Below are 24,204 nucleotides of genomic sequence, written 5' to 3'. Positions count from 1 at the left end.
GGTCGAGCACGCTTCAAAGCTAAGTATCTCTGTCATTGTTTTTATTTTTGTTTCGTTCATCGTTTCTGTTTCGAGTTTTCTGCTGTTCTTGCGTTGTTTCGCGTCTCTATTCATTCATCTTATTTTGTCTCGGTTTGATTTTGATTCTTTGCATTTTGTTTCGTCAATTTCTGAGTTGTTCATCATTTTCCTGTACTGTCTTGTGTTTAACTTTTGTTCGTCATTGAATCAATTCCATATGTTTGTTCTGGTTTGACGTTGAACTATTGTGCATCTTATTCGGTGATATTTGTTTTCATGTGTTTAGGTTTCCAATTTCTGATTCTGTGCTTAAGTCTGTGCTTTGAGTCTTATATCAGTTTATTCGGTGAATCCAATTTGTTTGAGTCTTTCATTTTCTGAATCTTATCCTGTCATGTTTAGTCTTGTTATTTGCTTATTTTGTCATTTTAAATCTGTGTTTAACTGGTTTAGTATTCAATTTCGTGAGTACTTGAAGTTAACCTTGGTGTAATTTCTGTCAAGCCTCAAAAGCTATGACTCATTCTAATGAATAAGCTAGCTGACAGATTTCCATTGGCAATTTTGAATGATTGCATTGTCATATCTGATTTGAGTCTGACTGTTACTCACAAATGCACACCATATGAGCTATGAAAAGTTTAACTAAGAGCTCGGGTGTTTGTACTTGGCAGTAGTTAAAATTGACTTTTGATTTGCAAGTTTCCTTTGAATTCATTGTTATCTGTGAACTAAGTTTGGTTCTATAAGTTGAACTGCTAGCCAGTAACAAGTACACATCTCATAAGCAATGAAATACATGGCATAGCTTGGTGGTACTTTGTGAAAGCACAACATTCTCTTGTTTCAATTACACCGAGATTGAATCTGTCTTAGTGTCTTGTGTGTGTGATTGTATTCTATACTTAGTATTAGATCATTACTAAGTTCTAACATCAGTACATCCTAGAGTCATTGTGTCTGAGTGCTTTAATTTCTTTTCTGCAGAATTAAATTTGATTTGACTTGTGTTACTGCACCTTTGTGTCAAAGTTGTTCCGGCTTAAGATTTGTAAGTGGTTGATGATTAAGTCCATAAATATCTGCATCACATCAGCAGTACTTGTAATCTTGTACAAAACAACCACTAAATCTGTGATTTGAATTTGAACCAAGCAGTAACACTTGTAATTGGAGTTCATTGTAAAACAGTGCATAAGGCTGAAATTAACAATGTTAGATGCTGCACTACAATTCTGAAATAAAGTGAATCAGTTTGAACATTTGTTTACAAAAATTCTGCAATTTGTTCTTGATCTTTTTATTGCTTTTGAAATCTACTCTAGAACTGATCTTAGGATCCTGTTTGAGTGCTCACTTTGATCAAAAGCTTTGTTTCTTGCTTGTCATTGTTGAATGTTCTGGTTTTTGTCTCAGTGCACGTGTAAACTCTGATCTGCTGTTCTTTAATTGAGCTTTTGTTTGCTTTTGTAATCTGGTCTAGAGTTGATCTTGAGTCAGTTGCTCTTCTGTGTTGTCTTTCCATTGCTTGTGGCTATCCTGTTCTGCTCTGGTTTCTGATTTTGACCTTAGCCTAGCCATTCTTGATTGAGAAGCTTTTACACTTTGGTTTCTGGAATTTGAAAGAAGGCTTGTGTGCTTGGTAGCATCTTAGGTGGTGGTGGTCTGAAAGACTCTCCAGCTTTGTACTACCAAGGGAGAATCTCCCTTCCAAACCTTTCATTTTTGAGTGCTTTAAGCTTCCAAAGATAGACCTGATTTTTGTGAGTTGTGTGGTTGCATCTAAGAACCAAATTTCTTGATGAGAGGTGTTTTTGTTTTAAGTGCTGAAATAACTTCTGAACTTGCAATGTGCTGACCATTTAGTTGTGCAGTTTTTTGTTCTGATTAACACTGTTCAAAAGCAGTTTGTACGTGTGGGAAGTCTAACACAAGAATATCTACAATGGAGCAAAAGGAGCTTTGCTACCTACATAAACTACACCAAGCTGAATAGGGAGTTTCTTCATTCTGTTGTGTAGTTTCGTGTTAGATTTGTGCCTGATTAGAAATAGTTAACCATATTTGATTGAATATTATGCTTGGATATTATATGGTTTAACTGTTCCTGAAAGTTGAATTTGGTTTAACAAGTTTGGACATCCATACATTAAGTGATAGTGCTGGTCTAGTGTTATTGTTGGCTTAGCAGATTTAACGTAGGCAAACTATTTCTTTGAGTCAATTCAGACTAATAAATTGGATGTTGTAATTGTTGTTTGGAAGCTGCAATGATCCTTTAAGGGTTCAAAAACACCAATGCAGGGAGAAAGTTTAGATTAGGGCTGGGATTTGTTTTCTGTGTTGATAATAATCCAATCTGAACTGTGCTGTTATAAATACTGATTCTTTTGTTTCTCTGGGATCTTGGTGTATAGATAAACTGCAGCATTAAGTGGGATAAGAGTTCTTTCCTGAAAGGCATTTAGAAGCAACACAACACTTGCACACGGTGAAGGCCAGAGAATAAATGGAGTTATCTGGAGTTTAATTGAGCAACAGTAGAATCTCAGGGGAAAGCTTGGAAAGCTTCTGTAGCCAAAAGAAAGGGAAGCTTCTTTTATAATGCATATTGTTGTCTCATGCAATCTGTTTGACTGAACACTGATCCAAGTTATCAAAAGTGTTTATAGGAGTAAACGAAGCAACTTCCTGATTAGGCTGAGAGAGGTAGTTGAAGGCCATATTTTTGATCAAGTGAAGCCCTGTAGTAGTGGACCGTACCCAGAACGTTCAAGAACAAGACTAGTAGCATAGCTTGTTTTCTTTGAATTTGTTTTTGTGTAATCTGGTTTGTAATAGGCTAGTGTTAGCTTTTTGATTGGGTTTATTCTGCATTGTAAAAGGCCTTTTATAAAGTCCAAGTTCTTTGGAAGAGTCCTTGGTGCTCTTTCAAACTCTTGGCAACTTTACTTGCTTTAATTTTAGCATAGCTACATAGGTGAGTGTGTCTTGTTAGCCAAAGCTACAAGCCTCACCATAGGAGTAGACTTTAATATTGATTTGCTTTGTGTTTCACGTTTAGGGGTGATTTAGGCTAAAAGGGATTAAACTCTAAGCCTTATCACATTAGAGTCCGAGAGTTTAGTCTTTTAATTGTGCTTAATTGTTTGTGATTGTTTGTGAGTTGTGTTCTTTGATTTTAAAGGTGATTTTTGTTTAAAGGGTAACTAGTAGTAACCTATGACATTTCTGGCAAGGTAAGACTAGGTACTTAAGCAGTCTTCATGAGTCACCTCTCTTACCTGGGACTTGTCTAAGTGTGAATCTTGTATACCTTTCACACAAAGAAAACTTTTAAAAACAAAGATGTCTTGTTATAGTTCATATAGGTCTTCTAGGTTAGATAATGTTGATGAAATGTTTAAACAAGCTAGGAATCTTCCATCCTTTGGTAAAGACATAGGTGCATTAACATACCTAGCTTGGGAAAAAGAAATTGATAAAATAAATCCTTAGTTTTATGGAGAGAGTGAATATTATGTCCTTAGCATATATCTCTCTAAGTTAGAAGAGCATGCAAGTGAGTGGTGGGATGAAAGACAATATCATGTTAGGAAAGGTAGAAAGTCCTCCATACGTGATTGGCATGATTTAAAATCTTGCATGAGAAGAAAGTTTGTGCCTTCAAGTATTAAAAGAAACCTAGAACTAATTAGGGATTGCATTGATGATGGAAAATTATTTCTTGAGAGTTTAAATGATCATGGGTTTCTTCGTAGAGAATTAGAATTTGGGGCAAGACTTAAAGAGATCAAGGATAAGAAAAGAGAAAGAAAGATTGAGAGAAAAGAAGAGGAAGAAAGGAAAGAAGAAGAGAAGAGAGAGAGAGAGAAAAAAAAGAGAAAAGAGAAGAGAGAAGAAGAGAGGAATTAAGAAGAGAAGAAGAGAAAAGAAAAGAAGAAGAAAGAAAAGAAAAAGAGAGAAAAGAAGAAAAGAGAGAAAGGAAAGAAAGAGAGAAGAAAGAAAAGGAGAAATTGTTGCTGATGACAAATTCTATTCTTTCCAAGACTATGGAACCTAAAAGGGAAGGTTTCCAAATCTTTACTTCTTTTCCAATAATTGATTATTTTTCAATTTTTAACTTCTCTTTTAAACAAATTGTCATCTCATATTCTATGCAAACTTTTTCAAAATATGACAATTCAAATCTTGAGTTATTGTTATCTTTAAGAAAACAATTAACTCAAGACAAAAGTGAATTTGGACTTCTAGACTTTCCAAATGTGATAAAACAAAGTATTAGAAGCCCTTATTTCTTTGTTTTTATAGAAAATTTCTTTCTTGGATTGATATTAATTGAAAATATATTTGATGTTTATTGCAGATTTGTGTTTGATCCAGGAGGAAGAAAAAGTGGATATAAAAGAATAAGGCCACTCTAAGATGGCCATGCTCCCAAAGATTGTGTGGAGTTTCTTCATAAGGCGATTGCCAGATTTGAGGACAAATCTTTTTTTAAGAGGGAGGGTATGATGGAATCCTGCCTGATGTGTTTTATCAGTGTCCTTATTTTTGTAGTTTTTATATTTTTATTGTGCACGTATTTTAGCTTGTAAGGAGCATGGGTTACTATAAATACCCAGCTCCTCTCTTGTATTGGTACTTTTGGAGATTAATGAGAATTGAATTTTCTGAAATCAGAAATTATTCTCTCTTGAAAGTCAAGCTAGAGTCCAAGAGACCTCCTCTAGCCACCTTCCAAGCACACTCTCTCACTTCCATTATCCATTCCATGGTGCTTCTCTCTCATCACAGAACATCACCGTTGCTCCAATCCGCTTCAGTGGCGTCAGCGCTCCTTAGCCACGCGTCCTCCTTTCTCTCGCGCATAGCGTCGCCACACTTTCCTTTCATTGCCACCTCCTTCATTTTCATTTAATCCCTCGCGCATCAGAGAGAGGATCCTTCATTTGCACATCACATTTCTATTCACAGAACCACACTCCTTCACGTCCCCTGCCTATCACATCCTCGCGAGATTCCATTTCTCGTGTCAACCCCAACTTGCACCTTAAGGTAATCTCGCTACAAACCCTAGCTTCACTCATCTCATCTCCAGATCTCTGCTTCCTTTCTATTTTTCGAGTTTCTAAGCCTAAAACACCTCTTCCTTAGGTTTCCTTCGATTTCACCGATTGAAACAATATTTTCCACAATTTCCACCGATCAAACCTTACTTCTTCCGTTTCCCACCGTTCAATCAGTCATTTGAACCGATTAATCGGTTCATATTGAGTCTCCTCACCATTTTAGGGTTTCTTCGTGTCCAATTTGAGTTTTCCCTCTTTTCTAGAGTTCGTTTCCATTCCGCTGCGTCTTCACTCGTCGGAGAAGCTTCGAGGAGTCCGAATCGAGCTCGAACAGCTTCTATCGTCATCTTCTCGGGCGCTCATCCATCATGTGCGTTATCACGATACAAGGAAAAAGTGGTCACACAGAAAAGAATGGTTCTACTTTGAAAGTAGTTTGGTACCTTCCACTCGTGGCCAAACTTAAGCGTTTATTCGCGAATCCCAAAGACGCTAAAAACCTAAGATGACATGCAAATGAGAGAAGAATTGATGGGCTGCTTCGTCATCCAGCTTATTCAAAGCAATGGAAAATATTGATCAAGAATTCCCCCAATTTGGTCAAGAATGTAGAAATCTTAGGTTTAGCTTAGCTACTTATGGAATGAACCCATTTGGTAATTTAAGTACCAATCACAGTTGTTGGCCCGTTATACTAATAATTTACAACTTATCTCCTGGATTGTGCATGAAAAGAAAGTACATGTTGTTGTCAAGGTTAATATCTGGTCCAAAGCACCCTGGAAATGACATAGATGTTTATCTCAGGCCACTAGTTGAAGACTTGAAGTTGTTGTGGGTTGATGGGATTGAAATATTTGATGCCTTTGCTTCAGAAACTTTCATGATACATGCCATGTTATTTTGCACCATTAATGACTTCCCAACTTACGGTAATTTGTCGGGGTACAGTGTGAAGGGTCATAAAGCATGTCCTATATGTGAAGAAAACATTGTAGCTCATCAATTAAAACACGAAAGGAAGACATTGTATATGCGTCATCGGTAATTTTTACAATCTAATCATCCATATCGAAGGCTAAAGAAAGCATTCAATGGACAATAAGAGAAAGACAATGCACTCATTCCACTTACTGGACTTGAAGTTCTTGAAAAAGTTAATATAGTACATCATGTATTTGGGAAAACGTCCATGAAATATTCTGTAATGACCTCTTGGAAGAAGAAATCAATATTCTTTGATCTTCCATATTGGTCAAAGTTAGATGTTAGACATTGCATAAATGTCATGCATGTAGAGAAAAATGTTTGTGATAGCTTGATTGGTACACTACTAAACATCCAGGGAAAAATAAAAGATGGAGTGAATGCGCATTTGGATTTGGTTGACATGAAGATCCGAGAAGAGTTGGCACCAAGAGAGATTGGTAAACATACTTATTTGTCTCTTGCATGTTACACAATGTCTAGAAAAAAGAAGATAAGTTTTTGTCTTTGTTTAAAGAGTATCAAGGTACCACAAGGATACTCTTCAAATATCAAGAACTTAGTGTCAATGCAGGACCTAAAGCTTGTTGGACTCAAGTCTCACGATTGCCACGTCTTAATGCAACAATTGTTACCGGTGGCAATTCGTGGAATTTTTCCCAAAAAAGTTAGGTAGACTATAACTCGATTGTGCTCATTTTTTTCGTCAATTTGTAGTAAAGTCATCGATACATCCTTGTTTATTTCTTTGTTTATGAATTCATTTGGAGATTAAATTTAATTTCGTTTTACTACTCTTGCTGTTTTGTTTTGTGTTTTACTCTTCTTGTAGTGTTGCTATTTCATTTTCCATTTCATTCCCAGTTCTGTTTTGCATTCGTTTTTCACCTCTCTACATCAATTTTCAGTTCGTATTACCTCTATGCATCGATTTTCAGTTTCGTATTACCTCTCTGCATCTATTTTCAGTTTCGTATTACTAATCGGTTTTCCTGTGATGTATTGGAATTCGTTTTGCTATGTTGAACCCGTTTTGATGATAGATTAAATCTGTTTGGGTTGGTCATTAGTGTTAATGCAACGTTTCCATGAGATTCCCGCACTATTAATGTAATTCTGTTGCATTGCCTTGCATCATGTTCAATCTGTTTTGCACTTGCAATTAGGATACATTTAGTGGTCTAATTGGGTTTAATTTTAACTAAGTTAAGTAATTTGTATGGTACATAATCGATTAAATAGAGGCATTGTGTTTTCTTAATTCATTTTTATCAAAATAGGATTATTCTTCGCTTAGTTGGTTAATTCTATTGGATTAGGGGTGAGAGGAGCGATTAATTATTGTTAATCTGGGATTGAAAGCATTGCAATTGAACTAGTGACCAACTTGTTTTAATTCTTGTCTTTAATCCGTGCCTTGTATTCGTAATTTTGTTCACAAAAAAACCTCCTCCACTACGTGTTTGATCTAATGACCGAACCAAATATTGGTCCTTGAGAGACGACCTAGGAGTCATTCCCTAGTATATTGCACTTTACTTGCATATTAATTTGATTCAGGTACAGTCTTGATCACCGTTGTGCATTCATGAAATGCATAATCGATTACCATAAGTGGATAATCGATTATGACACATTAAATAACTGACAACAAATTTTTGGTGGTATCCTTGAGTGAGATCTTTATATATTGATTTAAGATTCTCATTCTAATATACAAAAATACAAAATTCTTATCTATTTGCTTATGTTCTATAATAAGTGTGTTCTAGGGTTTGTGTAACCCTTGTGTTGTGGCTTTGAGAACTTGGTATTGACATAGAGCGAGATCTTTCACTAAGGTTGTTGCAAAGTGAAGCTTGTCATCCTTTGTGAAGATTTAGAGGAGGTGTTCATCCTTTGTCAAGATTCAAAATAGGTGGTCATCTTTCGTGAAACATTCGGAGAAGGTGTTCATCCCTTGTGGCTTTCAAGGGAAGTGAGTTTGATCTCTTATGGTAACAAGAGAGGTGTTCTAAACCTTAAACTTGATGTTTTCTTTGTGATTGTAATAGTTTGATGGTTTTGGGATAATAGAATGTTAATCTTCTTTTAGATTAACAACTAGACGTAGGATCCTTGTGATTTGAACCAGTATAAAATTCTTAGTGCAATTTTCTCTCTTCCTTACACTATTTATAATTGTTTTAATTTATTGTTAAGGAAATTAAATTACAAGAGAAAATTATTAAAGGCACAATTTAAGATAAGAAACCAATTCACCCCCTTCTTGGTTTGTTGTTCATGTTATCCATTCTGCTGCACCATTCTTACGTAGAAAAGATATGGACTAGTATTTGGAGTGCCCTCGAGATAAGAATTTCCTAAATGGATGAAGAACGAGAAACGAAATATAGGTACTAGAAAATCCTAAATACAACATATGCGAGAACAAGAGAGTTGGGAGAGCAACCACAGCGAGAGAGACCATGAGTGAGAACAACAACGCCTCCAAATCAAATGTGATCGTGATCATCACAACGAGGCAAGAGCTTGAGGAGAGGAGAACGAGACCTCTTAGAGACAAGAACAAGAGCCACCAGTAAGGGTAGAGCGACAAGGAGATGTGACCATAAAAGGGTATTCTCTAGGGTGCATAGAGGGTCCTTCAAGGTTGTAGAATGATGAAGTGCAACAATTGAGAGAAGCGAAAGAAAGAAAACTGAAGATTTTATGCTAGTTATAACGAAGAACTGACATAATATATATTTTTAAAATTTAAAATAAGATACGCATCTATTTTCTCTATCGGTTCTAGGTACAACCACATAGAAAATATTTTACAATATTACTAATTTTTCACCATGCTCACTTTCTATATCGGTTCTAGGTACAATTAATATAGAAAATCTTTGACTTAATTATAATTTTGTTACCGTTTCCACTTTCATGTTGATTTTAGTGATAATGTGTATAAAAAGTTTTTTCATATTTACAATACTATCAGTCTGCCACTTATCATGTCAATTGAATTATCACCACATAATAAGTTATCATATAAAGTTATTTTTTCACAAGATAATGTCATTTTATAAATCGATTTCGTGTCATTTTACATTTTTTAATTAATGGACCTTAAATTCAAATTTTTAAAAAATAAAAGATGGTTAGTGGTATTTGCGGGTTATTGACAAGAACCGTTAATCTTAAATATATGATAATTATATAATGTTCATCTTAACACAATCAAACTTTTGCAATATGATGATATGTAAGTTAAATATGATGTCAAGAGTTAACATTTTGTATTTTACTTAAAATATGAAGGTAAATTTTATGAAACTGCATAAATGAAAGTTAGGACAAAATTGCATTAATAATTATCAAATTAAAGTCTCACATAAAAGCAAAGTGATAGAATATGTGGTCCCATTTCTTAGTTTTGGAGATTTGTGAAGACGTTGACAGATCTTTACAACAATGGAGGACTAAAGTGCAATAAACTGACATGTTAAGGATTGAAACATAAAAACCATTAGCAACATTTGGACGGAGAATCCAACCATTTTTGGTAGCATTACAGTGTAAAACTCTCCAAAAATGTGTTGTATGACACAATAAAATAATGGGAATTTTTCTTTTCTTAAACAGTTTAATAAAATCCTTAAACCCCTCTTAAAAATTGCATTGTGCTTTATGATATGGTCTTACTAGCTTGGTGCTTTTCTAGACCACCTAATTAGCTTCCATATTTGTCAAAAAAGTGATCACAAACCATGGAACTAGATGTGCCTAATAGAAGAATAAAAAGTGGTAGAAAGAAAATTTATTCTTGTCCATTCTTTGTTCATTGCACTGGCACGGTTGGGTCCAACCTAGATGTACCTAAATGACAAAACAAAGTCTAAAAGGTGTAAGAAAAGAAAAATAAGGTTGTCACATATTCTCTAATCTTGTTATTTATGTATGGATTGTATACTACCCAGGTTTCTTTCTCTAACAATGACGATTGTGTCAAAAGTCCCACTTTCTCTTTCTCCATCTTTAGACTTTTCATTGTAAGTTTGTCATTCCTCCTTGATTTATATGCTTCCCACTACAATCTTGAAATTTTAAACCAACAAAATGAAAAAAAAGAAGGTGAAGTAGTAAATTGCTTTGTATACTAAGTAAATAAGTTTGTTTAAACAAATTATTTTAAGATCATCTTTGAATAGTTTTTTACTGTTTTTATGACATGCATTTTGTGCTTACAATTTTGTACCAAATAACATTTTCTTTGGACAGCCACTAATCATTAAAAAGTGCTCACCAAATTTAACTCAATCATATTTTTTTCTCTTTTGCTGGCGCAATTTTATCTCATCATTATTTATGTTAACTTTTTTTTTATTAAAGATAAGATATATTTATAATATATTAATAAATATAAATCTAATTTTAAAGATAATTTTTATAAAATTGAATTAGATTTAAAATTATTTTTTAATATTTTCAATTAAAACCGTTTACAACTTTCGTTATTTGAGACACGAGTCTTGTTTAACTGCTCCGTACATTTTCCATGCGAATTTTCTTTTAGAGTTCTCTACACAAAGGATAAGAGTTTTGACATTTATCTTAGTTTAGTGCCTAGTATTAGTCATCAGACAACAAGAAGCAGAACCAGAACACACCCATTATTCTTACCAACTAGATTGCTGCATAGTTTCATCAGCAATAAGAACCATTAAACAAGAAAGTTTTAGTTATCAGTACAAACACACATACTCACTAAGATGTAACAATTATTACAGACAAGGTACTGTCACTATCTATCATTTTTTTTTCAGTTAAAAACAAAGAAAGAAAAAGAAAAGAAAAAAGGTCTCTCCTTTACTACTTCATCAGAAAGGGATTATGAGAACTTACACATTAACATGATCTTCCATCAAATAAGAGTGAGACAAGGAAAACATAACCTAAAACTATTAATTCAGACTAAAATATTACATAATCACTAACAAGAGGGACCCTTTCAACCTTCATTGAGTTGACCCACCCACCTTCCTTTTGGGTACATTTTTCTTTGATGAGAGATGCATTAGACACTATGGCGCACCAAAAATATCTCCCCAAAAAATTATGCTCATTTCCTTACCCTCTCTTTGCCTTTTCCTGAGTCTCTTCATAACTTCTCTTCAGTGGTTGGTGTGAAATTGAATCAACAAACTTGATCATAAATTGAGATTCTCTCTCTCTAGGTAATGGTTATTTCCTTTAGATGTGGTTTAACAAACACTTAGAAGACGAGGATAGAAATTTAAAACTACAAAAAAAAAGGGAGAAGAAAAGAAAAAGTCCTATAATTGAGAGGAGAAAGGGATAGCAATAGCAGCATGGAAGGAAGACAAAGAGGGCATCATCATCTAAGTGTACAATTTGAGTAAGCTATGTACCTTTCAAATGAAAATCAAATGATAAATCATAGCTTGAAGATGACGATGATGATACATAGAAATCTTGTTTTTAGTCTGGTTTGGTTTTTTTCTCAAGGTAACTCAGAAACTCTAGGTGAAGAGACAGGGAACAATGGCAGGAGTTGAGGCTCAAACTCTCTTGGAGTTGACATGGGAGAGGGATGCAAGTAGAACCCTTTTTCAGCTATGGCTTTGTCTTCCTCTGAGGAGGTAGAGCTACCCAGTGAAGGTGAGGACTTGTCAAAAGGGTCATCATCATTCAATGGGGTGACAGGGCTGAGAGTGAGGGAGGGGAAGTTAAGCAAGCTAGGGGAGAGGATCTCTGGTTTGTGGGGTGAGGAGAATCCTGAGATGTGTGCAAAATTGGGGACCAAGGTGTTGATCATGAGGTTGTTCTTAAGGTTGTTGTTGTTGTTGTTCCTCCTTTCATAGAGCTTGAACCCTTGCTGCTTGTTTGGTGTTGTTTTCATGGGAGGGATGTTGAAGTTCTTGGATGGTTGTGGTGGAGCTGGATCTTGTGGCTTTGTGGAGTCTGATGAGCCAGTGAGCATTTGAACCACCTGTTTGAAGGTGGAGGTGTCAGCTTGGACAAAGGTGGTGGGGTAAGGGGTGCAGTCAGATCTGGGGAAGGATTTTGGTGTGGTGTTGGTGTTTTGGATGATGCTGTTGTTGTTGCTTAGATTGCTGCTCCTTGGTGATGAGTTCATGGAAGGTGGGGTTTCTGTTTCTTGGAGCCTCAAACTGATTTCCATTGATTGGAGGATGAACTGATGAATGGTACTTTGTTTTGTTCTGTGTACCAAAAACAAGGAAGAGAGAAAAAGCCTAAGGGTTGGTATGGACTTTAGATGAAAATTGAAGAGAAATGGTATATGGAAGAGTGAAAAACAAGGTTTGTTGAAAGGAAGAAAGGGAGTATTTGGCTTTGATTTATTTGCCTGTTTTGTTTAGTTGAAACTTTCTTATTTCTTCACACTACTTTTAATATTTTTTTTATTTTCTTATTATGCTGATGTGATATTCCTTGTCTGTAGAATTGTAAGTAAATATAAGTCTGGTCTTTTGGTGGGGCTTGGAAGTGTGGTTGAAGAAAGTGAGAGAGTAAGAGAAGGGCTTTGGGATCAATAAATAAAGACAGCAAAAGGGCAATGGTAGATGAAAAAGTCTTGTTTACAGCTGGTCCATACAAATTATGAATTTTAGTTAAATAAACTAAATTTTATATAACTTTATTCTCCCACCATTTTAAAAACATACTATATATCTTTGATTTTTTTATAAAGATAATAAATAATAAATAAATAACTCGATGAGTAGAACAGTTTTACTAAATTATTTTTTATTGTTAGCTAAAAAATTGATGAACCCTTTTTAGTTTAAAAAAGTAGTTTTTACAGACAGATTTATTTTACTTTTACAGAAAATAGTATATTGCTTGTTTAACTGTCCACTTTTTAAAATTCCTTTATGTTTAACTTTTATTTTAATAAATGACAAAAATTACTCTTTAACCAAACCAAAAACTAGTTAAAAGATAATTATCCCCACACTCCATAAATGAACGAGATAAATAAGAATTTCTTTTTTCAAAAATAATTGATTATTAAAATAAAAAATAATATTAAATTGTAAATTATTTAAACAAGATATTACAATAAAATGTTATAAGCATATGTTTATCCTAATAAATATAAACATAAAAATTTCTGGGTTAGTCGAAAAGAGGAGTGCAAGTGTTAAATTATTTTTTGAACTTATTTTTAGAAAAGTATTTAATTTTTAGAAAAATTTCGTACATATTACCCCATTTAAGAAAATTATTTTCTAATCGGTGGTTGCATTGATTACTTTTTTTTTTCCTTTAAATATTTTCAATTAATTTATAAATAAATTGTGTAGCTAAAAATATTAAATATTGAAAGATGATCAATAACAATTAAAATCAAAAGTAATTCTGAAAGAACCTTACAAACTATTAACAAATTTAACATGACAAACATCTAACTGTATAAGAAAAGAAAATAATGTTGTTGGCATAAAATACTTATTCAACACAATTTTGTAGTGCGAAATAGCATGATCTGAATGGTTGATTGGTCTGTATGTTACATCTGTGATGCATGCTTATGCAACACAAGAATCTGTGACGGTAAAAAATTAGGAATTTTTGGGCACAAGCATCGATCAGTGCGACACCACTGGCAAAGTGGTGAATGATTATTATACTATGGGAGTTAAATTAAATATGAGAGTGGGTTTGACTTCAGAGACTCAATTGTTGCATCGGTGATGATGGGATTGGGAACCAATGATAGCTACACGTTTAATCACAATACATATACAGAGTAGTGTAATTTTACCAATAATTTAAAATAATATATTTAAATTAAGTATAATTGTAATTAAAGAATTATTTCTAATAGGTCCCATAGGTATTGGTTTTTTTTAAGGTTGTTGATCACAGAGCAATCCAATTTAAACCATATTTATATATTATAACTACTAAATTTTGATAGTTTGATATGTTTTTATTATTTATATATTGATATTTATTATATTGTTATTATATTTTTTAAATTATTATTTTAATAAAACATAAACTTATGATTTAGGTTGATTTTATAAATACAAATAGTATTTTTTAAGGAATATTTATTTCATAAATAATTATTCTCATTCTATCATGAAAGAACATAATTTTCTTTCTGAATTGAGTACTGAAGAGTCTTTTTCACATGGATCTCCCCTTTCAATAACAAGGAGGCCTTTCTTGACAAAATGAGTATTTAAACCATTGTTAGGATTTAGCCACTTGTTCACAAATAAACACTCAAGATCAGCAAAGAACATTGACACCTATTGTAGGACTCGGTAAAATGCTTCCACAACCTCACATTCCCATGGTCACCACAAACAACTAGCCAACAAAGACTAAAGAAAATCAAATACAAATGCTAATACAACAACATAAGAGCAACATAGGAAATATGATATTGATAGAGGTCTTACGCGCTTAAACCGACCGTAGGAACCTTGATTGGCCTGAAGACTGGAGAACCATCTCTCGGATCTTGGCCACCAGCATGAGAAGCTTTTTGATGGTTATAAAAGCACTTTCCTTCCTCTTTATGATGGCAACGACACCAAATATGTGGATGTTATCATCTCACTATCCTTCACAGGTAAAATGTGTTTGTATGCTCATTGACGATGTAGGTGTAGAGGACCAAAACTTAAATTAAACCCATGATTCCTCTTCATCCATCTCTACAAAACAATGTTAGGTTCTTCCATGGAGGGTGTGCTCTCACCACCATCAGCCATGGCAACTCCTGTCAAACAAGACTCTTTACCTCTAACGGTGATCGTTTCATGTATTGCATCATTCAACCTTTGTACCACATCATTCAACCTCTCTACCACATCATTCAATCTCTAATGGCCATAGCAACATGAAAATGTCACCACAAAACCACAACACAAAGGATGTTTGTCGTTCATCCATACTCGCTGGCCAAGGCCGTTGCCGTGTCCAGCAATGCTACCGAAGATCAACCGTGAGGTTCAAAACCTAAACATAGGCCACCACGAGTCCTCACCGTCGTCAACACTCACTGCCGCCACAATTAAGGTTCCACTTCACTCCTTCTACTCAACCTCGCTCACACCACCACTAACAATGCCAGTATTTCTTAGGCCTTCCTTAGCATTATGGCCTCCTAATTTCTCTATCTTCTCTAGTGGCGGGTAGTCTGATCCTTAACCTTAATCTCAGTTGCATCATCCTTGCTAAACCTAGATACCTCCGTCTAGCTGAATCCATGTTGAACTCATTGTTGGATACCATCAGAGTATCTACTTAGACCAAATCGAGCAACTATAGTGTGCTTCTCCTGTCATTGTGCCATCTTTTCTTCCATTCGCCCACAAAACTCTATGATTTTGTCTTCAATTAAAACAAATTTCACAAGACCAGTGGTCCGCGATAAAGAAAATCAAGCTAAATTGATAAAAGAATCGCTTAATCGAGCTTCACATCTGAGACTAACCTCCTCAACATCGGACTTAGAGAGACAATACAATACACGCAACCCCAATTGCGGAGCTCAACCAGCCGAGCTTCAAAGCTCGAAAGCCTATGAGAATCTGGTAGAGGCCGAGACTGGCCTCCTTAATGATAAACTCCAAGAGAACAACCTGACAAATGTGAGCTCGACCACGAAGAACGACCAACAAACGATAAAGCTCGACCACTAAGCTCGACAAGTGGACATTATAACTTGGCCAACGCTACCAGGTCCAAAATGAAGACTACAAGGATCAATGATTATCACATTCGAATGGTTACATGTACCTATATATTTTATAGTTTAAGGATGTCCATGCCTCAATCCTCCTTTTCGAATCATTTATTTCTTTCAACATAAAACTACGAACGTGACACTAAAAAAACCTTAGACAAGACAACCAAGTTACTAGATTGTAACGTAAGAACAAGAATGTGGCACGTAAAGATCCAAATTACTAGATTGTAATAAGAATAAAATCCTATAAACAACAATTCTCTAGAGGACCTCCAAGAAAAAACATCAACAAAATAATAAAGATACCGAGCTACAACATACAACTCAAAGCACTAGACCTAGCACAAAAGAAGCTTGACCTTTGTTGGGTTTCCATGCAACAATCCAAGATACCAGCAAGCATATTGTGTAGTTTGTAGTATAACAACTGTTTGTGTCCACAAGGATTCGGCATAAAACCCAATGCTCTAATTATCTTGGTCGTTGAGGGAAAGTAACGATGATTATGAAATGTAGAAAGAAAATTTTGTTTCATGAAAATATTGTAAAATATGTTAGAAAGTAGTTTGGATTACAAAGTGAGTGACTTTTAGATGATTAAACTGTGTTGAAGTTTGAGGTCACCACTTTTTCATCTCTTGTATCATATCTATATTAAATATGATGTTGCAAATGATCAAGACTTGGGAGCTCTCTTAAATGTAACTATAGGTCCATCATTGACACTTCAAGCCTAGAATCTCTTAACTTTAGTTTGATTCATGAATGACTGCTTGAATGGATCAATCACCTGCATTAAAATCAAGACTCTATATCCAATGATAACCTTAGATCTATTCCTAACATCTAAACACATATAGGAAAAATGATTGAACCATAACTTGAGACTAGTTTTCACTCACTCCTAAGCCAATGAAATAAGATGAATAATTAGTTCATCTACCAACAAACATAAATAAATTTATGATCAAAAGCAAAAATTCACAAATTATAATAGTACCAAATACAAGAGAGTTAAAAGTGTAAGACTTGGGGAAAAGGTGCGTTGTAAATATAAGAATTGTAGGTGGTTTATGGGTTTTTAATAAAAAAGGTTTATTTTTCATAAGTATTATGTGGTTTAATTAGTAAGAGCTTTTGATTTGGGTTATGAATGCTTTATTTTTTACATATGCGTTAAAGTATTTAGTGAGTACATATTAAATGACATTATAATCAAAATAAATTAGATAGCCTAGTGGCTAGGGTTGTGTGTATGACTTTGTGTGGCTTAGGTTCGAATCTGCGGGGAACCAAAGAAGAGTGTTTTTTCCTTCTACTAGGTTGATAGAGAAAACCCTATTATTGTTATTTTGTTCTTTTTTTTGTGTAAGAGTCGTCTTCCTTCCTCTTTCTTTCCGAAATGTTGCGCGAGATTAGGATTAAGGGGGTGAAAGAAGAGAGACAACGATCCTATTCCTTAAGAACGAGAGAAGAGAGATAGTCGTGATTCCTTGAGAGTGAAAGTGGGATTCTTCGGGGTTTCTTCTTTTTTAGGAAAATTGTTAAGACAAGCTCGTCTGAGAAGAAAGACTAGGATTGTCTATGACATCTTTGGTTTTGATATTTAACAAACAACATTAAAAAAAGTAGCCTTGAGTGTAGTCTTGAGTCCTCAAATATACAAAGGAATATAAATGAAGAACAAACTAAAATAGTCAAAACACTAAATGATCTGAAAAACAACATATAATATTCAAAACACTAAACGATTGGAAAAACAACATACAATAGTCAAAACACACAATAGTCAAAATACTAAACAATTGGGAAAACAACATAAGAAAACTACTAGGAACAAAGGATTTTGTTAGAAGCATCTTTAAACGACTTCTCTATGAAATACATCAATAAGTAAACATCACGGAACAATGATCAAACAAACTCTAGGCATAGCGAAAAAATCGAAGGGTCAAAAAGATGTGTTTGGAAACCCAAAAATTCATAATGAAATGAGAATCTTGCTAAATGCATATGGTAAATGAGACACACCATAAAACACGTTAACAAAAATCTTGCAGTGCTAGATGATAATAAAATCTCGATATGCTTTAGTTGATAAAAGTGAGAGATGGTGCCTTTAGAAAGCACGCTGAAAAGTCTCAAATGATATGTTGGAAAACATCATCCTAAACGTGTCTGTCAAAAACACCTATACCATTTACACAAGCTAGACGAACTCACCATAAAATGATGAGTTTAGTAAAGACATCAAAAGGACAAACCCTGCTCCAAAAACACATGATGAAAGGCATTCTTCTAAAACATGCTTCTGAATTCAACGAGCATCTACCAAACAAGCACTAGTTAGGAAAGGCCTCTTATAGGCTAAACATTACCATGTGCCAAACTTACTTTCATCCAATGATGAAACTTGCATGAAACACTTGGTGTCTTTACTAGAAAGTTTGAATGATCAAAATCCTACCTAAACGATAGCAAATGTAAAATAAAAAACTTTGTTGTTTTGAACAAGCATTGAATGTCATTAAATGCTCAATGTTTAAAAACAACAAAGATAACAAGATAAAGGAGATATCTACTGCATGGACATCTACTCTACTTTATGCAGGTTATCTACAACAAGCATTCATCTTTTCTATCAAACATAAGTCAGAAATTGACGATAGAGATAAGAAGACATTTGCGAAATGATTCGTTTATCAAAAGTTGTGCTAAAGGAATAGTCTAATCTAGTTTTGATAAAAGTACTGAAAAAGTAAGTCTGCTCTGACAAAATGACATCAACCTATGACTGCCACATATGATAAAAGATACAAAGAGCCAAATCACGAGGATAAGCTTCGTCGAATGACTATATTATCACCAAATCTCAAGGACAAGCATCATCTACCAGCTATATTATCAAAGATGTATAAATAGAAGATAAGAAGAGAAGAAAAGAGGGAGAGAATGATGACTTAAGGAATGTAAAGAAAAATCATCCTCATGGAAGGATCAAAAACTCTCTCAGAGCTATTAAAGTTAAATACTCTTATACAAGAAGAGAGAAAATGAGAAAAGCTCAAGAAAAGGATCACTCTCAAGCTTCAAGCTATATAAGCTTCCTATTGTAAGAAGACAAAAAGAAGAAAGTGAGATAGAGAGAAACACTAGAAAGAAAGAAGAATTACTCTTAAAGCTTCATTAATTTATAAGCTTACTATTGTAAGAAGAGAGAAGAGAGAAAAATAGTTACTGAGTCTGTTAGATTGATTTGTATTGAACATATATCCTATTTGTGAGAGTTATTGTCTAAGGAGTTGTAAACAATTGTTGATTGTAAATTCTAAAGAAAATCAAAACACTTTACGTTTAACTTTGAGGAGTTAAATGGTAGCTAGACAAGTGTGTCGACTGGAAACCAAGAGTCGGTGAAACTCTGACGTTTAACTTGGTAGAGTTAAACGGTAGCTAGATTGGTGTGTCTAGTGAAAACCAGGAGTGAGTGAAACTCAACTAGACAAGTGTATCTAGAGGATACTAGGAGTGTATAGGGATACCAGGAGTGGTGGAGAATACTACACAACCTGGAGTGGATGAAACTCAGTAAAGGTCACAGTAACGAGGTTACTAGGTTAACAACAACTAGAAGTGGGCTAAACTCAACTAAAGAATGTATCTAGAAAATACTAGGAGTGTCTAGGGATACCAATAGTGGTGAAGAATACTGCAGAACCAGGAGTGAGTGATATTGAATCAAGGTCACAGTAACGAGGCTTACTAGGTTGACAATGACAACTAGGAGTGGGTTAAACTCAACTAGATAATGTATGTGGAAAATACATGGAGCGTCTATGGCTATCAGGAATGGTGAAGAATATTGCACAAGAAAGAGTGGGTGAAACTCGGTTAGGGTCATAGTAACGATTGTTACTTAGGTGACAAGGACAACCAAGAGTAGGTCAAACTCAACTAGACTACGTATTTAGAGGACGTGGGTAGTTACTAAGTTGTCAACGACAACCATGAGTGGGTTAAACTCAACTAGATAGTGTATCTAGGGGATACAAGGAGCGTCTAGGGATACCAAGAGTGGTGAAAAATATTACACAACCAGGAGTGTGTCAAACTCAACCACATATCTAGAGGATGTGGGTAGTGTCTAGGAATACTAAAGAGTGGTGAATAATACTGCACAACTAGGAGTAGGTAAAACTCGGTATTAGTCAGAGTAACAGTGGTTACTTGGAATGACTAGGGGTAACTAAGAGTGGTAAGGATACTCACTTGTACTTTATTGAAAATCTATTAGAACCCTCTAACTTCCTTAAGATGAGAACTAGACATAGCTCAATTTAGTGAACCAGTATAAAATATTTGAGTGTTATATTTTAGTTTATAACTGATGTCGATGTCGTGCTTGACTCAAATTAATGTTTCAGTTAAAATGTAGTATACTAGGAAGTGACTCGAAAGTCGTCTCTCAAAGACCAATTTTTGGTTCATTCAAAGGATCAAACAAGTAGTGGGCGGGGGGAAGGGGGAGGGCAGGGGGGGGGGGGGTTAAACATATTTGTTAATTGAATTTACACAACAAATACCTTAGACTAAACAGTTATTAAAAACAGGTTGGCCACTAGTTCAAATGCAATGCTTCCAATCCCAGATTAACAATAATAATTATTCGCTCCTCTTACCCCTAATCCAACACGAATTAACCAACTAAGTGAATATTAAAACAGTTTTCATAAAATTGAATTAATCATTCTATGCCTCCACAGATTAAGCAATTGCGGCCTTAATCAACTAAGCGGAGATTAAGTTAATACAAATTAGACACTAAGCATGCACCAATTTGAAACTCACGAAACAGATTAAATATTGTGCAAGATCAGAACATCATAAACAATGGTGCAACAATAATCTCAAGGAAGCAATGCAATCTCCCTAATTACCAACCCAAGAAAATTAAGCTATTGATGAATCATTATTTTTGTCATATTCACTTAGCTTTTGCACCAAATTTAATTAGTGAATTGTGCTTAATTGTCCAATATTTCCTCAATTTTGATATTTGGGCTTAATTTAACAAGTAATTCTTATTTTAATTAATTTGAATTATTTGAGCTTAATTATTCCTGTTATTTGTTTTAGGGAAATTTTAGGATTATATTTTGGGACTCCAAGAGGACTGCCACATCAACAACCATTTTCCAACTCAGCATTTTATTTTTATTTAGTTGTAATTTCGTTTTTAATTCGTTTTGGAAGCTTGAATATGTGTAGTTGGACACTAGGAGATTGCTTTGTTTTCCATGAGATTATTGGTCCGTTATTGTGATTCTGTGCATCTGACTCTACCATCGTATAATCTGATTGGTTTGTTACGAATTGGTCACGCTTAGTGGTTAAGATTGTGTGCTTGAAGCTGTAGTTTCTTAATTTGCAGTGTAGAAGTTTGATTATGTGCAATTGTGTTTGCTTAATTCGCATTTTATGAAAGCCGAATTAGTCTTCGTTTAGTTGGTTAATTCGTGTTGGATTAGGATGAGAGGAGTGGATAATTATTGCTAATCAGAGATTGGAAACATTGCAATTGAACTAGTGGCCAACCTATGTTTTATTTTGTGTTGGAGTTAGTTAATTTAGTTAGCCCAATTTGTTCAACCCCCCACTACGTGTTTGATCTTATGACAGAACCAAAAATTGGTCCTTGAGACACGACCTAGGAGTCACTACCTAGTATACTGCATTTCTAATTGCACATTGATTTGATTCGGGTACAACCTCGATCAAATTTGGCACCATTGTCGGGGACCAACGATTATGTCCTAGGTCTATGTGTTAGTGTGTGTTGTGTTCTGTTTAGTGTGTGTCCTATTTGTGTGTTTTGAGTTTGTGCATTTTGAGTTTGTGCATTTTGGGAACTCGATGGTGAAAGCTTGCATGAATATTGGGAAAGATTTAAGAACTTATATGCAAGCTACCCACACCACCAGATTTTAGAGTAACTACTTCTTCAATACTTTTATGAAGGTCTGGATAGCATGAGAGGAGTATGATTGATGCTGCTAGTGGTGGAGCCTTTGGAGATATGATGCCTGCTGAAGCCATACATTTGATTGAGAAGATGGCTTCTAACTCCCAATAGTTCAGCACAAGGAATGATGGTATTTTTGTTAGGGGAGTTCATGATGTGGCTACTCATTCTTCCCCATCTACAGATAAGAATCTGAAGAGCAAGCTTGATGCTCTTGTGAATTTGGTGACCCAGCTTGCTAGCAACCAGAAATCTGCATCTGTTGTGTGTCTATGTGGCATTTTCTCTTTTAGTGATCATTATATTGATGCTTGTCCATTTTTGCAGCAACCAATTGCCCAATGCTCCTCAAGCCTATGCTGCAAACATCTACAATACTCCACAGTAATCACTTAAAGTGGAGGAATCACCCAAATTTGCGATGGTCTAATGTTCCACAATATCAGCAACAACCACCACCATTTCAAAATCAGAATGCGACAGGGCTGAGTAGACCCTATGTGCCTCCACCAATCCAGCAATACTATAGACAACAACATCAACAATATATACCTACCCAAACAGCTCTTCAACCTTCCACTTCTTTTAAGCCTACATTGTAGGAGTTAGTAGGGAAGATGACAATACAGAATATGCAATTCCAACAAGAGATAAGAGCTTTCATTCAAAGCATGACCAATCAGATGGGTACACAGCTAAATGACGCACAATCTCAATACTTTGACAAACTACCATCTCAGACTTTGCAGAATCCGAAAAATGTTGTGCCATCACCCTGAGAACTAAGAAGCAGATTCATATACCCACAACACCTACACCTACACTTGAGCTCGATAAAGCAAAGGAGGATGATCTTGCTACATCTTAGAGAAAAGAGGAGCAAACAGGTACAAGTAGAAAATTTGAGGCAGGTGAACCTTCTTCTTCTTCCACCAGTACGTCTTCTGACTTGCAGCAACGTATTATCCCTCTTCCATTCCCTCCAAAAGTGATTAAAAGTAAAATGATGAAAGAGGTGGATAAAGAGATTTTGGAGACCTTCAGGAAAGTGGAGGTGAACATACCTTTATTAGATGCCATTAAATAAATTCCCAAGTATGCAAAACTCCTGAAGGAGTTGTGCACTCTCAAGAGGAAGATGAAGGGAAATGAAAGAATTAGCATGGGCAGAAATGTATTTTCACTCATAGGTAAATCTGTTCCACACATTCTTGAAAAATGCAAGGACCTAGGTACATTTTGCATCCCTTATGCCATGCTTGATTTAGGTGTTTTCTTAATGTTATGCCTCTGTCAATTTATAAATCTCTTTCTCTTGGTCCTCTTAAACCTACAGGTGTTGTCATTCAGTTGGCTAATAAAAGTGTTGCTCACCCAACATGTTACGTAAATGATGTTTTAGTTCGGGTTGGTGAACTGTTTTTCCCTACAAATTTTTATGTTTTGGAAACGCAAGTTAAAAGATTTTCAATGCAGTGGAAATTTAATCGAATGAGTATAAAGTGTAATCGATTGAATGTAAAAGAGTAGGGATAAGAAAGATGAAACGCTGAGTTCTTATACTAGTTCGACCAAGCCTACATCCAGTGTCCTTCCAACCACAGGAAGCCAATGCACTATAATGATCAAGATTTTTACAACAAGGTTTTTATAGAGACTTCACGTCAAAAATATTAAATACACCTCTTTAACCCTCTAATTAAAATATAGGCAGTACATAAACAGACTAGCAGCAAGAATCCCCTCTCCTGCAGTCTAACCCCTTTGAGGCACCCTCAAAGTCAAGAACGCAACACGTCCTTCTTCCTGTAATCACAATAGGGAACTCAACCCAATTTTCAGCAGATTGTAGAACCTAATCTTGTAGTAGACACCCAAATATGCAAATAGATCAAACTTTGAAACTCAACAGTCTTGTTCTTCAAGAAATCACAAGTAGTTGATTACCACAGTCAAACTAGTTTCTTGGAGCTTTTTGTCTTTCTATAAGGTTTACACTTTTCTGCAAAAGAATATGAAAATGTTAGAATCACAAAAGTTCTTACAAAAATCAAATTCGCGTCAATTTATAGATAAATTCGTATCAGACGCAATATAATCGACTCCGCTACTAATGCAGTCGAATACACCAATTCAGTTATAATAGTTAGTAGTAGTCAAAGCAATTAATTGAATTCACAATTAATGCAGTCGAATAACATTTAATGCTTGGTCAGCACATTTAAAAATATAGTCGTTGTGACAGTTATATCAAGCATTAACAGATTTCAAAACAGTAACAAAATTAATCGAATACATATCACATGCAATCGATTATGCAACAATGTTAAGCAAAGTTTTGAAAACTTTTCTCTTTGAAA

The 24,204-nt window shown here is 34.9% G+C and overlaps 1 protein-coding gene across 1 annotated transcript; it reads right to left on the bottom strand.

Annotated features, from left to right (window-relative positions):
• Positions 1–10,821: 10,821 nt before the first annotated feature.
• Positions 10,822–12,500, bottom strand: LOC108339709 (VQ motif-containing protein 19). Its single transcript, XM_017576904.2, has one exon. It carries the CDS (start codon positions 12,268–12,270, stop codon positions 11,590–11,592), a length of 681 nt encoding a protein of 226 aa, XP_017432393.1. The 5' UTR covers positions 12,271–12,500; the 3' UTR covers positions 10,822–11,589.
• Positions 12,501–24,204: the final 11,704 nt, after the last annotated feature.

This window comes from Vigna angularis, chromosome 5, assembly GCF_016808095.1.
Source record: "Vigna angularis cultivar LongXiaoDou No.4 chromosome 5, ASM1680809v1, whole genome shotgun sequence".
NCBI lineage: Eukaryota > Viridiplantae > Streptophyta > Magnoliopsida > Fabales > Fabaceae > Vigna > Vigna angularis.
This window is presented reverse-complemented; position numbering and strand designations above follow the sequence as displayed.